The sequence below is a fragment of the Xyrauchen texanus genome, chromosome 10 (genome assembly GCF_025860055.1).
Source record: "Xyrauchen texanus isolate HMW12.3.18 chromosome 10, RBS_HiC_50CHRs, whole genome shotgun sequence".
Classification (NCBI taxonomy): Eukaryota; Metazoa; Chordata; class Actinopteri; order Cypriniformes; family Catostomidae; genus Xyrauchen; species Xyrauchen texanus.
The window spans coordinates 22,937,488-22,952,414 of NC_068285.1; the positions used below are offsets into that span (position 1 = coordinate 22,937,488).

At 37.7% G+C, this 14,927-nt stretch overlaps 1 protein-coding gene across 1 annotated transcript in view; it reads left to right on the forward strand.

Moving 5' to 3' along the window:
* LOC127650893 (CUB and sushi domain-containing protein 3-like) overlaps positions 1 to 14,927 on the forward strand; it is a 686,283-nt gene that overhangs the window by 309,729 nt on the left and 361,627 nt on the right. The window contains exon 5 of the mRNA XM_052136534.1: positions 4,437 to 4,644. Coding sequence (XP_051992494.1) covers positions 4,437 to 4,644 — 208 coding nt within the window. The remainder of the gene's footprint in view (positions 1 to 4,436; positions 4,645 to 14,927) is intronic.

The following is a 14,927-nucleotide window of genomic DNA, read 5'->3' on the forward strand; positions in this document are numbered from 1 at the left end:
ATGCTTTCTCCTGATCTAGAGAAAGAACCCCAATTTCATAATTATTTACCTGACTTATTTCAATAACATCGCGTAATAATGAAATATTGTCCATTATAGATCTTTCAGGAATGCAGTATGTCTGATCCTTCTGCACCAATAAGCCCAGATAACACTTTAATCTATTAGCCAAACATTTTGAGAATATTTTATAGTCAACACACAACAATGACACTGGTCTCCAATTTTTTAAAAGTCCCAGATCTCCTTTTTTTGGAAGTAATGATAATACTGCCCGACTACAACTTATGGGAAGTATTTTACTTTGACAACATTCAGACAGTACCTCGTAAAAGTCTTCTCCTAAAATATCCCAAAAACGTTGGTAGAATTCAGTAGACAATCCATCAATTCCTGGTGATCTACCCATGGACAACTGCTGCATTGCCTCTGTAAGTTCTTGAAAAGTAATGTTATCATCCAAAGTCTTTTTCTGTTCACCCTCAATCTTCGGTAGATCACCAAGTAGATCCTCAGCGCTTTCACAGTTACAGTTTTCAGAAGCATATAGTTGGGAATAGAAATCCACAGACATCTTCCTTATTTCCACAGGATCATTTGTTATAGAACCATCATGACGACGAAGATGAAACATTTGCTTCTGCATTGTACTTTTCTTTTCAAGATTGAAAAAATATGCGCTAGGGGTGTCCATGTCTTTAATAGAGCAAAATCTTGCCCTTATTAATGCTGTCTTTACTTGTTCTTGTAAAAAAGTCCCAAGTTCTTTATTTTTCCTTCGAAGAGCATCATCATGCACAAGTTCATTATTATTAAAAATGTCCAGCTCTAAAAGTTCAATTTCCCTTTGTAGTCTTTTCACAGTTTCCTTCACCACCGATCCAATATGAGATGAATAATTCTGACACAAAATCCTTATATTCACTTTACCTACATCCCACCACTGACTGAGATTCTCAAACAAATCTTTCTTCGTTTTCCAGTTCTTCCAAAACAATTTAAAAGAATCACAAAAATGTATGTCTTGTAGCAATTTAACATTAAAATGCCAGTAATAAATAGGTTTTGACATATTTTTAAAATTCAAATAAAAAATAACCATGTGATGGTCTGAAAACCCATTAGGTAATATAGAAGCATTCGTCACCCGATTACTCCATACTTTACCCAAATAAAATCTATCTAATCTTGCACCACTGACTCTATTATCATTTACTTTAATCAAAGTATATTGTCTAGCTCTTTTATTAACCATTCTCCACACATCTAGTAATTCAAATTCATTTAAAACTTTTGTCAACATCATACTTGATTGAAAATGTGGCTCTTCACCATTTCTATCGATAAAGTCTGTGGTGCAATTGTCTTAATTAACCTCGTCATTTTCATAAAAAATTCCATCCTCTCCGACCCATTGTTTGGGGCATAAACATGAATTAACACAAATACCATTCCTCCAACCTCAATCTATTTAACAACAGTCTACCTTTTATGACCTCATCTATAGCTAAAATATTAACATTGATATTTTTTGAAAATAATATGGCTACCCCTGCACTGTTATTTGTCCCATGACTTAAAGTGAGCTTCCCTTCCCACCACATGCTCCATTCATTTTCATTGTCAGTATGAGTATGGGTTTCTTGTAAAAAAGCTACATCAACCCGATTCATTTGAAGAAACTCTGAAACCATTGCCAGTTTTGTTCTATCTCTACCTCCATTTATATTCAAGGAGCCCACCCTTAAAAGCCCCATAAGAAAAAAGAAATAAAAGAGACAGGACAGGTACAAATATGACACACAAAGTTTAGAAATCACCATGTGCAGCTTCTTCATTTTACTTTTTCAAAGCATGCATTTTATCCTTCCTTAACCTTGTTATCATTTTCTTCAGACAATATCTCTTTTTTTTCCCAAGGCTTCGTAACTGACGGTTTTCTATAGCAACAACACTGACCCAATGAATTTATCCGTGTCTGGAAAAAAATCGGTAACTTCCACTACTTTTCCAAATGTTGTATCCAAAAAGTTGTTAATCTCCTGCAATGTGTATGTATCATCCAAAACCTGTGAACCTATCTCAGAAATATCAGAGATTGAATCATCATCCCTTATATCTTTATCCTCATACATTACAACACATCCAGATGTCCCTGCCACTTCATTATCCACAGTTCCATTAACTTCAGCCTTTTTATTTTGTTCAGACAAAACAGATTTTTCACCTTTCTCACTAGACTCATTGCCATCATCATCATCATCATCACCACCACCATCATCATCAACAACAACAACAACATCAGTTTGTTTAGCACTTTGAGCTTGACCATCACTCGTCTCTCCAGCATGAGACTGTTTTGCGATCTCAGATCTATTTGCTACATCAAGAGCATCACTAGGGCCTGCAGTCTCCTCACTGTTCTGAGCTTTATGTGGACACGCCATCCTTTTATGGCCCACATCTCCACACTCAAAACACTTCATGCTTCCAGAGTTTGCATACACCATGTACGCCCTTCCTTCATGCCACACTCTAAAAGAAATATCCAATTCCGGCTCATTCAAAAACATGAACGCCTGCCTCCTAAATGACATAACATGCTTTAATGCTGCATTTTTACAGCGAAGTGGAACCATTTTAATTGCGCTAGCAAACTTTCCATAACGAACTAATCCTCGCTCAATCTCGTCATTTTGAATGAATGGGGGCACGTTCGAGATAGTTATGCGTGTCGTCGGGGTAACCAGCGGTGAAACATTAATAAAATCACCACTTACCGCGATTCCGTTGATAATGAGACAATTAGCTACCTCTTCCTCCTTTACAAAAATCACAACGGCCTTGTTCATCCTCGAAGCCGAAGAAATGTTCTCAAAGCCGATCTGCTCTCCGACCGCAACTAGCACATCTTCCACCTCCACACCTGGCGCAGGAACACACCTGATTCCATTACGCAGAGACACAGGTGGCGGTGGCTCTCCCCCGTTCGGGAACGACGCCATCCTAACACCGTCCCAAAAACTTTACTCAAATTTACCTAACCAACTGATATACTCCAAATCTTAAAGATGAAAAAAAATAAATAAATAAATAAAGTAAATAACAGTCACCCTTCTCCCCTTACGAATCTCCACACACACCCAAACGCACCCAACGTGCACCGGAAATGAGAGAGAGAGAGAGAGAGAGAGAGAGCGAGAGAGAGATTACATCAAACAACTTATTGATTTTTCTACCCCTGTGGGTGTGCTAAAACATTTCCAGACTCTAATGGCTTGGGGAAAGTCTACAGTAATATCAATGTTAATATCCAGATTGCCTTTATGTTTTTGTTTGTTTGTTTATTGCAGTAATTAATTAATATAATGGCTATAGGTTGGTTTATATTTGATTTATGAAGGATGATATCAAAAAATTTAGAAGTTCACTTATCTCCTTTTCTTTGTGGTTTCATGTGTACTTCATAGTAGCCTATATCTCTGCCTGTGAATGCATGTAATGTATACTGTATGTATGTTCTCAATGTACACAAGTTTGCATGTTTGTGCATTGGCATGGCTTCTGCACTGTACATGTCAATTTGTCTCTCCCTAATTGTTTTAATGTAACTCTCCCAGTTGCCATGATATTTGCAACTGTTAGAATGTTTATATCCCAGCTAAAAGTGATTCTCCTGCTCAAAGCATTGCTTTCTATTTATTTGTGTACACACTATATGTACATCCATGGCATGGCCCAGTGCCATGACTGCATGTACATATGAGTGGATGCTTGTTTTGTATAAATTATTTGTATATAATTTATCATGTTTGCACAGAATAGTCCATGTGTCTTTATCTGTACATAGTTCTATTGCATCTCGATTTCAAAAAGACTAAATTACAATTTGCGATTGGTATATTCAAAAGATTGCTGTCAATTTTAATTGGAGACCTATTAACAGAAGGGACCAGAGCTGAGCTCTGAGTCTATGTTGAAATGCAGCTGGGACCTTGTTTTTTTTCTGAAAGCCTTGTATTGACGGAGCCCATTTTAAATCTGAGACGAGAGAGGGCCACAAGCTCCCTGGAAGAGCCACTACCTCTCTAAAACATGATAAAAGGAATCATGGGACACTCTTAAAGTGAACCTGTTTAGAAAGTTGTGTGTCCTGGATTAATGGACAGTGCATGGCATGGCTCTCTTAAATACCTAATATAAAAAAAATTACAATAACAGAAAGCTTAGCTCTAAACAATGTGCTGGCCAAATCCTTAACATAAATTGGCTCACAATGTATATATGTAAAATATATACAATAATTTGGCATGCAAATTTAATTGGCCTCAATTTACTCCAAAAGGCTCAGCTGTCATTTTCTGCTGTATACATACAGTATGTAAATAAATTAAAGGCCGATTCCTAACAGAAATCTTTTCGTGTTTGATTGACAGCTGAGGACACATGTGGTGATACTCTGAGGGGTTCAAGTGGCATCATTTCGAGTCCCAATTTCCCAAGTGAATATTACAATAGTGCGGACTGTACGTGGACCATACTTGCTGATCCCGGAGACACCATCTCCATCATTTTTACAGACTTCCAGACGGAGGAAAAGTATGACTACTTGGAGGTGGAGGGGTCCGAGCCGCCGACAATATGGTGAGTCCAAATGCCTTGCACGCTGGTTTTCATGGTTTCCATGGCCATTTGTCTTGTGTTGTTTTGTTGAACGCAAATTGTAGCAGTTAAACTCCCTGTCAAATACTTGGTTAATCCCATTGCCATTTTGAATGAATCATTGCCCCATCCGTGGTCTCAGCTTTGTAACACAATGTTGTCAAACGTGCAAAATGGGTCTTAATTGCTTTACAAATGCATTATTGCATGTTTTGAAAGGGATAGTACACTGAACAATGACAATTATCCATTATTTTCTTACGTTCATTTTGAATGACTTTCTTTTTACCAAGGAACGCAAAAGGAGATTTTAGGCAGAATGATAGCATCAGTCACCATTCACATTCATTGAATGGAAACGATATGCAGTGAAAGTGAATGGTGACTAAGTGTTTGGAATAACACAAGGGTGAGTAAACGATGACAGAATTGTAATTTTTGGGTGAACTGTCCCTTTAACAGCAAGCCATACAGTGTTATTGTCGTGCATGTGCTTCATATATTTTGAGCTGTAATTTGTGGAAGCAATCATTAGTCAAACTGGAAGCATCTATTATTGCCTACAGGCTATGTCATCATCAGTTTTGGGGGTAATGTGTTGAAAGTACCGCATGTTACGTAATCAGATTGCTTTTTCTAGTAATGAGTAAAGCAACACAATATGTTTTTATTTTTTATTTTAGACCATAATATCTGAGTTATTTTTTAAATAAAGTAACATGTTATTTTGGACACCTCTACTTTCCCTGTATTGCGAGATTTCAGGAGTAAAAGTGTGCAAACTTCAGGAAGGAGACATAGTGCATGATGGGCATTGTGGTTGTATAGAGCGTGAGGCTAGAAACTATTTAGCAGAGAGTCACTTCTATTTAAGTGAATGGGAGAAACTGGAACGCCCAACCAAGAAGCTCTAGCACCTAACTGTCAATGGATGTAGAAAGGAAGTCCCCCCATGCAGGTAAAAGAGCCAATAACTTTTAAGATACAGACATCGCCTGTTAATGAACTATTAATTACTGCAATACTATTAATGTGCATGCGCATTAGCTATTCGGTTATTAACATTCGGTTGAGTGAAACACGTTGATTCATGTGTTGATACACACTGCATTAAAAAAATCTGTAAATGCGATTAAGCAGAGGGATTATAAGACTAGTCTTCCACTGGCCACGACATGATACACAGGGTGAAATACTCGCACAATTCACTGACTTATGCAGCCTAACTGCTCCATGTTACAGCTCAACTGGGAGACTGGGATAAGACTAGCTGACTTTGGATCAGTAGTTCCGAGCAATGTTCTACATCGATTGTGTATATAGAGAAAATGTTTTAGTTTCTAAAAAAATTTTGTTAAAAAAAGACAGGCCCCATTTCCAGCAGCCATCACTCCAACACCTTATACTTGAGTAATCATGCTAAATTACTAATCATGCTAAGTACAAATTTTGTACTAGAAAATCACTTGCCATTATATCAAACACAGTTGAAAGCTATTTGGTTTGTTAAATTAAGCTTAATATTGTCTTTGTGTTTGTTTTTGAGTTGTCACATTTTGCAATAGACTGGCATGGCCAAAAAACAGCTTTCTTTAGAAATTTGTCAGTCAATCATTGTTTTGAGAATGAAGGCTGCACAATGCTTGAAATTGGCAAAAAGTGGAAGATTTCATACAAAGATCAAGTGGCTCTAACAAGGACAGAAAGAGATGTGGAAGGCCCAGCTGTAGAGCTAAACAAGAGGATAAGTACCTCAGGGACTAGTTTGAGAAATAAATGCCTCACATGTCCTCAGCTGACAGCTTCGTTGAATTCTACCCGCTCAACACCAGTTTCATGTGCAACAGTGAAGAGAAGACACAGGGGTGCAGCCCTTATGGGAAGAATAGCAAAGATAAAGCCATTTTTTTAAATAGATAAACAAAAACAAAAAAAGGTTAAAGTGGGCAAAGAAACAGACATTTGGATAATTGGAAAAGAGTGTTATAGATCTTAACCCCATTGATTTTAAGGTGTGTGAGAAGTGCCCAACAAGACTGCTACATCTATGGCAAGTGCTACATGAAGCATGGGTCACCCCAAATTGATGACAAACTGACAGCTAGAATGACAAAGATCTGGCACATGGAGGATTTTTGGTTGAGAACACTTTGAAGTAGTTTAAGAAGTTCTGAATTTGTTTTGTTTTTTTTCAAATTGTAATAGTAAACTTTCACATTATTAATGTCCTGACTATGCATTGTGATCATTGTTGAATGCCACTTTGGTGAATAAATGTGCCAATTTCGTTCCATAAGGGCAACATTTTTACAATATTCCAAACATTTTGTCACCCGCACACACACACACAAGATGAGACAGTCACAATGTCGGAGGAAACTGCTTTTATTTAATAGCAGTGCAGGCAAAAGTACAAACAGGGGCAAATCCAGTGAAGAGGCGTCAAAGGGGAGCGTGATGTCGGAGCCGGGGAATCAAGAGGAAGGAAGGGGCAAATCCGGGAGAGAGTGGTCAACGAGAGCGGGAGGTCGAAGCCGGGAAAACAGTTAACAACTATGACGGGACTAGCGGGATCAACGACAGGGGAACAAGGGGAGCTGGCAAGCTAAGGGGGTAAACAAGAGGAGTATCAGAACTAGGCGAGACTAGCGGGGGGCAAGGACACGGGAAACTAAATACAATAACCAACACTGGAGAAACGAATGCGTGTGTAATATATAGTGACGAGTGCAGGTGTAAACAATAACGTGGTGATTGGGACGAGTGCAGGTGGTCATAATGTTCTGGATGAGAGCGGGAAGCGTGCGAGTACGCTCGCGGAGCGCATGTGTGCCCGGGGGGGGGAGACAGTCTATGAGCATGTGAGCTCGTAGGAGCAAAAACGAGCGTGCAAGCTCGAACGAGCAAAACGGGCGTGGAAGCCCGAGGGAGGAAAAAGAGCGTACGAGCTCAAGGGGGCGGAGCGAGGGAGCGGGGTTCGTGACACATTTGGCTGCCAGTGTACTGTATATGATACAGGTTCAAGTGTTGGACTTTGCTGCATTAGGTAAGACAGTGGTTATTATTCATTATTCATATTGGTTGCCATTTTGATGGAAAAAATAAATCATATTCATGTTATTGATTCTTTATTATAAATATGATGTGAAGACCTACTTTCATAAAATGTTATTTTGACATGAGTGTTGTACAGTAGCTAGCATGACTTGCAATGTCTCTTGTGTGCAATGCATGGCTTATTCGTATGGAATGCATAGGAGAAGAGAAAGTCGCTGTGAGAAAAAGTAAAGCAAAAATAACGCAAATGTAAAGTAATGCTTAACTTTCCATAAAAATTTACTTTTTAAATGAATTAAGTTACTTTTTAAGGAGTAACGTGGTATTCTAACGAGTTACTTTTAAAAGTAACATTACCCAACACTGGTCATCATAATAATTCCCCTCTGCAGTTTATTGATTGTGCTCAAATTAGTCTATTGATTTATTCCCTCCAGCCTTGTCAACCCGTTTGCTTGTGATGATAGGTAAAAGATGGGTAATTATTACCACATTTTTGTTTCTCCTCCGAACACCATGCTACATTTGTTAAAAGGGAAAATCTATTGCATACTTACGGTCCTAGCAGCTCTTAGAGGAAATGAACATGAGTATTGATCACCCTAAATGCCCTTCCTCTTCACTTTGTGATAATAAATTCAACTTGAGCCAAGTTTTTAATTACATCTAATTTGGAAAGTATGGTTTTGAGATCCATCAGTGTCATTTAGCAGTGGATGGAGCATTGGAAAATTGCCATGTTCCAAGTTTTCCCCATGAAGAATTAGTTAAGTGCTCGCAAGATTTCCTCTGATGTAAGGCAAGGGCAGGGTGATACGGGGTTTCAGGCACACTGCAATGACATGTTAACACATTGTTTACAGTGATTTATTCAAGACAATCTTTTAGCAGCTAGCAATGGGATGTCAGAGTGTCTTTAAACAAAGCCGGAGAGTCTGATTTGAATATGCATGTTATGTAGATGAGCCGGTCCTTCTCCAGTTCTGATTGCTGCTTAAACAAAGCACGGCGAACATCTGAGGGTGCTGATACATAGATGTGAATCCAAAGAGCTTCGCTGCTCCTTGTTTGCGCTGTGCATTCATCCGAGACCCAATCTAAGAATAAACCTGCCTCATCGCTTAATCAACTATTGAGTTACGCATTAATCTGTCTTGTGTATAATTAATTTGTTTTGCGAACTTGTGCTTAGCTGACCTTTTCGTGAATTTGGATTAGGCGGCTGAACCCCTCACCTCATTGTGTTAACTACTAGTAATGCCAAATTCATTTACGCAGTGTCCTGACGTCTGTTTCATGCAGTTCTGTGTCACAGCCATTCAATGATTACATCTTATTGGATTATTCAAAGCCTGGAGACAGTGGGAACTCCTAAAAAAGAACCACAGGTAGCCCAGAGTGCTCCGGCAATGCGTAATTGATGTCTTTAATAAAGGATGAGCTTCACTTTCTCTGCTGCAGTTTTGGTGTCTTCTGATTGGCCAGATTGCCCTGGTTATTTACTGGAGTTGGTTTGTGCTCCAAGTACCTCTGCATTTTGGGCAGGTCACCCTGTCAGTAAGCTGCTGTTACCCAGAGTGCAGGGTTAAAGCAACCTTAGTGCAGGTGTGCTTGAAAATTGAAATTATAATTAAGATATAAATATGGTAATTTTTGGGGTTATTTTGCACCTGTTTTCTTATATGAAGGCAGACAAACAGATAATTGTAGTTTAAAAGCATATGTTTTGTAACAGATTACATTTAAAAATGATTTATTATATTTTTTCTTAAATTATTAAATTATGCACTCAATTATTGTATCATTTTATGATTATTTGCTGTTAATTGTCTATTATTCCTGTTGTAAATGGTGTAGGATAACTTGATTATTACACATTCGTTTTTATTCTCAATTTTAATCTCTGCCAGTCATAACAAAAATAAAAACATTAATCCAAAGATAACAAACCAAATGTATTTGTTACATTTAACCAGCATTTCAGAAAAGTTATCTAGTTCAAACTAAAGAACACAATGAAAATTTTACCAAAATACTCAATTTACTCTTTGTTAATTTTTTACATTAACTAATTTTTTTTATTTTTTTATTGGAAAGCATGCTACACTCTGTGATAACTGGATGATAAAAGGACAGGATCTGGAATAGTATTAATTCATTTCAGGCCTGTATGATATACTGGAGGGTCAAAACGTTTGAGACCACATGTGAAATTGCCTATATTTTGTTAATACAAATTTGTCAATTACAAATTATATTATTGGCATAACATTGGGACTTTCCATGTAAAATCAACCAAATTTCAGAAAGAAGCTCTCAGTGTGTTTCCCTGCATAAATTAAAATATTCAGTAGTTCAAAAACCAAATGACGAAAAGCAACATATTCTGTTGAAACTATGAATTTACTTTTATTTATTAACATTAAAAACAATAATGTCAATATCTAAATTTTCATGAGTCTAGTTATACACTATTATTAAGAAGGACTATCGGCTTACCATTACTCATACCCTTGAGATGCTATTGTAATTGCTGACATAATATGTTTGTTTCTCCATTCTCAATTTCTTCTCAATCTCCCTCAGAGATAAGTTCCTCTAAGCATCAACTAATAGCTCTGGTACATCGTCATTTCTCCTCTGGATCCATCACCGGGCTCTTTAGAGGGCCATACTCCACTGCGTGGCTTGTGATGTTGCTCTGACAGTTTTAGAGCAGCTCAACCACTAGAGTACAGATAGCATGAGCAGCTCTTGGTCTGCTAGCTCATCCAACCTGTCAGTATTTCAGAAATGATGTCAGTTCCAAGCCCGCTGTATGGTATGCAATGAGAATGATTAAATCCAGCGTTGTTGTGATTGAAGCTAGAATGCGACAGTTTGGCTTCCACAAACCTGTTGTATGTACCTGTGTATCATTTTCTCAACGTTTTATCTGCAGTTGCTGCCAAAATACAACTTTAGAATATAAACATCTGAGAGCTTAAAGTGAAAAGAAATTAGCTCAACCAAGTGACTGCTGACCAGAAATAGATATTTCTCACAGGCATTCAAAATCAAAGCTTTGCTCAAAATGGAAGAGGAATGAGCCATTTTTCACCAGGGAGACACTATGCCCAGACAGTCAGATTAGCTCCCTACAACTGCTCATTACCTCCCATCACAATTTATCCTGTACTCTTATTGGGGCTGATTGGATTAGATCACTTTTTTCCCCTTCCATTACTCACGGGAAGGCAGTATAATGATATTTAGAAAGGTCAAGGCAGCCTCTTTTACTGTTAATTGCACTATGGGAGTCCATTGTATTGTTGACATTGGCTATATCAACAGAGTCCGTGTTTGGGATTCACAGCCAGAGTTGAGGAGTAACATAATACATGTAATGGGAATACATTAATAAATACAAAATATAAGTAACTGTATTCCACTACAGTTACAATTTTAATAATTGGAAATTAGAATACAGTTACATTCAAAAAGTAGTTGGATTAGTAAAGAGATTACTTTGCATTTTATTGTCATTTGTTTCATTTAATATTTAGTCCTTTCAGATGGAAAACATTTATACATATAAATGATGCGATCCAAAATGCATTTGAACAGCGGTGAAACACTTTCTTATGATGTGTTACATTCATACGAGCAGACAGAGAAGTACGTTTGGAGCAGAAGTCAGTTGTATGCTAAGCAAAAATGCTATTTCTAATCATTTTACATGCACATGTTACCAGGCAAGATCATATTTTTTATTAAAGAAAATTCATGTTGGATCATAATAATTTTTTTTCTAATAAGACCTTTGATATTTGTTTTCCTGTAAAAATATCTGAAAATCCTTAAAACAAGATTAATTGTGAAAGAAAAAATCTATCAGTGCTGAAGAAGTAATCCAAAGTATTTAGAATACGTTACTGACCTTGAGTAATCTAATGGAATATGTTACAAATTACATTTTACAGCATGTATTCTGTAATCTGTTGTGGAATACATTTCAAAAGTAACCCTCCCAACCCTGTTCACAGCTGTATTTACAAACTGGTGTGCCTCTTAAATTGCCCTGTACATACAACAGCAGACTGAAGCAGAAATCACCAGAATGCTAAAATCACTTACATCACCTTTAACATTACTGACTGAAAGCAAAAATGTAATAGACAACATAAATCAACATCGTATACTCTTCCATTTCAACCTCCAGGCTGGGTTGCTAAGCCTGTATGTAATAACTCAGTTTATTTATCTGAAATGGGGGGTTTAAATGAGCTATGGCAGATTGTGTTTTGGGTGAAGGTGAAGGTGAAGGCTCTTGTGAGGCTTATTGTCTTTGTACTAAGATGATGTTGTTTGTTGAATATCTATCTTGACATATGAAAAAAGGATTTTTCACAAAGATTTGACCTAGTTGTTTAGCTGATAGCAAAGGATTTGACCTAGATGTGAAAGAGAGGTTTTCAGGTTTAGATGTGCAAATAATTCCTGACATACACACAGTCACCTACACAGACACACACACCAGAGATGGCTTTAGGGTCACTGGAAATTGAGGACTTATCCAAGATGCGTGTAAGCCACCTTTTGATTAAATATTTGAAAATGATACACTTTTCTCAGCGAGTATTGATGCTGAATACCACCCCTGGAGTCACAAGTTTGAATCCAGGGCATGCTGAGGGACTCCAGCCAGGTCTCCTAAGCAACCAAATTGGCCCGGTTGCTACTGAGGGTAGAGCCACATGGGGTAACCTCCTCTAGGTTTTTGTGAAGGAAATCTTAGAATTTAGCTGGAGAAACTAAAAGGATTCCACTTACCTTAGTCTCAGCCTGAGACATGTCCCACAGATCAGAAGTAGGGTCATTTTCTCATTGCATGTGCTTGTAATTAATTGGTGCAACTCCTAATGGTAAAATTTAGTAGGATGTTTCAGTGAGTGCCTCTTTGAAAATATAGTTGCTGGATATGTCAAAGTTTACAAGGTTCATGGCATCCATGTCTTAATAAAAGTTTTGCAAGAACTACAAGTGGTCAGACTTGTGTCTTTAAATTTGCAAATTCCTCTAGCGGAACTTTTCCAATTTGTCTCTGAAATATTCAGTGCTTATTATATCTGAATAGAAGGAAACTCCAAAATGTCCCCCTCCCCCAGCTATGGATCTCTTCAAGCTGTTAGGATGGAATCTATCAACAGAAGCTTGTGAGAAACAGTCTCCCTAGAAATATCCTAATTGTAAACTTTGCTGAAAGCTGTGAAATTGTGACTCTTCCCCAATTTTTTTTACAACAGTTCTATAAACCAGAAATTCAAAAATTTTATTTTAGACAATATTACTAGCTATTTGTTATTTCGTCTTTTTCTTCATTATCTGAAATATTTCCATACTATATATATCAGCAGTCTTGGAATGCCACTTGCCCAATCAGATTAGAGGACCAGAACTAAGCATTGTTTTAGAAGCTATATAGATGCTCCTTATGTCCTAGATGCTTAAATATACATATTTACCTCTTGACATGAGCTTCAAATAAAGATGATCATTTAATTTTAATCCATTAAGAAAATGTCATTGAGAAGCTCTTCCATTTGTAATAGACTGGCACACAAAGGTGCTTTTCATATAAGTTGTGCTTTTCTTCATTTTCTTGCCAAAGGCTTAACTACAAGGGGGGTGGGGGGACTAAAGTGAATTGAACATCAATTGAGAGTCATGCTATGCATTCCAGGTTCCAATAAATTTTGCTGGCACACTAACTGATGTTCACTTCTGGGAAATCTACAGCAGCCGGATGGAAGCAGCATTCTGAGCAGGAAGTGCCTGCACTTCACCTTGAGCTATATGTAATTTAGAATCACTCAGCATGCCATCATTTGCACAAAATTACACAAACACAAAGATGAAATTATGTGCATGAGGTTTATCGAGGGTCAGATATTCACCGGAACAAATATGCAACCAAAAGTGATAAAAAATTCCCCAGATATTTTAAGACAAATATATGCATGCATATTTTTTATGATAATGAAAAAAAAAATTTGGTGACTCATCTTGAACTATTTTTTTTTCTCCACATAGACTATCAAGTAGCAAATCATGGTTCAAGACTATAATGTAACTAAAGCCAATTGGCTATTTATAAACAGCATGATCACAATGGAAATCGACACATTGTTTTCGAAAGTTCATGTATCCTGAAATCAACAAGTGCCACTCCCCATACATTTTCCTGTAGTGCTATTGATTGTGTTGCTGTGTGTTGCTCGAGCAATCTCAAAGACATGGGTTCTGGTCCCATGGAAACCAATAAGTGTCGATGTTCACATAAACAATGGTGAGCATAATTCACTGATTGCATTTTCACACTAAATTAATTTTTTCTACACTGACATTTAGGTTTAGGGTTGGGATTTGGGTTAGAGCATAGGGTAAATACAAAACTGTATGTATGCCTGTTCACTGTATTGCATCATGAAAAATACTACTGTCTTTTGGAACCACTCTGTGGGCATTTCACAAATATTGGACACACTTTACGTGATTTTAATTCTGCAAGCAGTAACTCAAACCCATTTTCTAGCAGCAAAACTTTCAAACTACTGTTACTGAATTTACAATGTGATCAGACCATTAAAAAGGGGCATGTCCTTTTATATGTCCAACTCTAAGATCATGTTTCAATATGCAGTGCATCAACAAAACAAAACGATCATTTATGAGGTTCCATGATGGTTAGGATACTGCCTTAGAGCTGCTCGTGGAAGTAGCAGCCATCGAGGCAGCTCACTAGGTTTTGTAAAATAGCTGTAGTGTCCTTCCTAAAATCAATGAATCTTCAAATAAATCTTAAATGAGCTATAACCCATTAAAGCTGGCCTTCTCCTCCACTATAAGAAAGTGAGACGAGTTTGTGGAACTCAAAGTTGTGACATTCTGTGGGTCGGGATGGCCAGCATGAGGGCATTTATCAGTGGCTCAACAGACCTCAGGCAGCTCAGAGTGCAGCCAGCCTAAAGTGGAGGTGGCAGGCAACCAGAGGCTGTCAGCTTTGCCAATTGAGAGATAAGAAGCTCCGACAGCAGTAGCTTGGCATGATCTGCAGTGTTCTGGAGCGTCACAGTCCTTCAGAATGGGTCTTCCAGAGCAATTCCTGCCAAGTCTCCATCACGCTTAGTCACTGTAGTCAGGTGGGGTCCTTGCTAATCCAGCTAGTG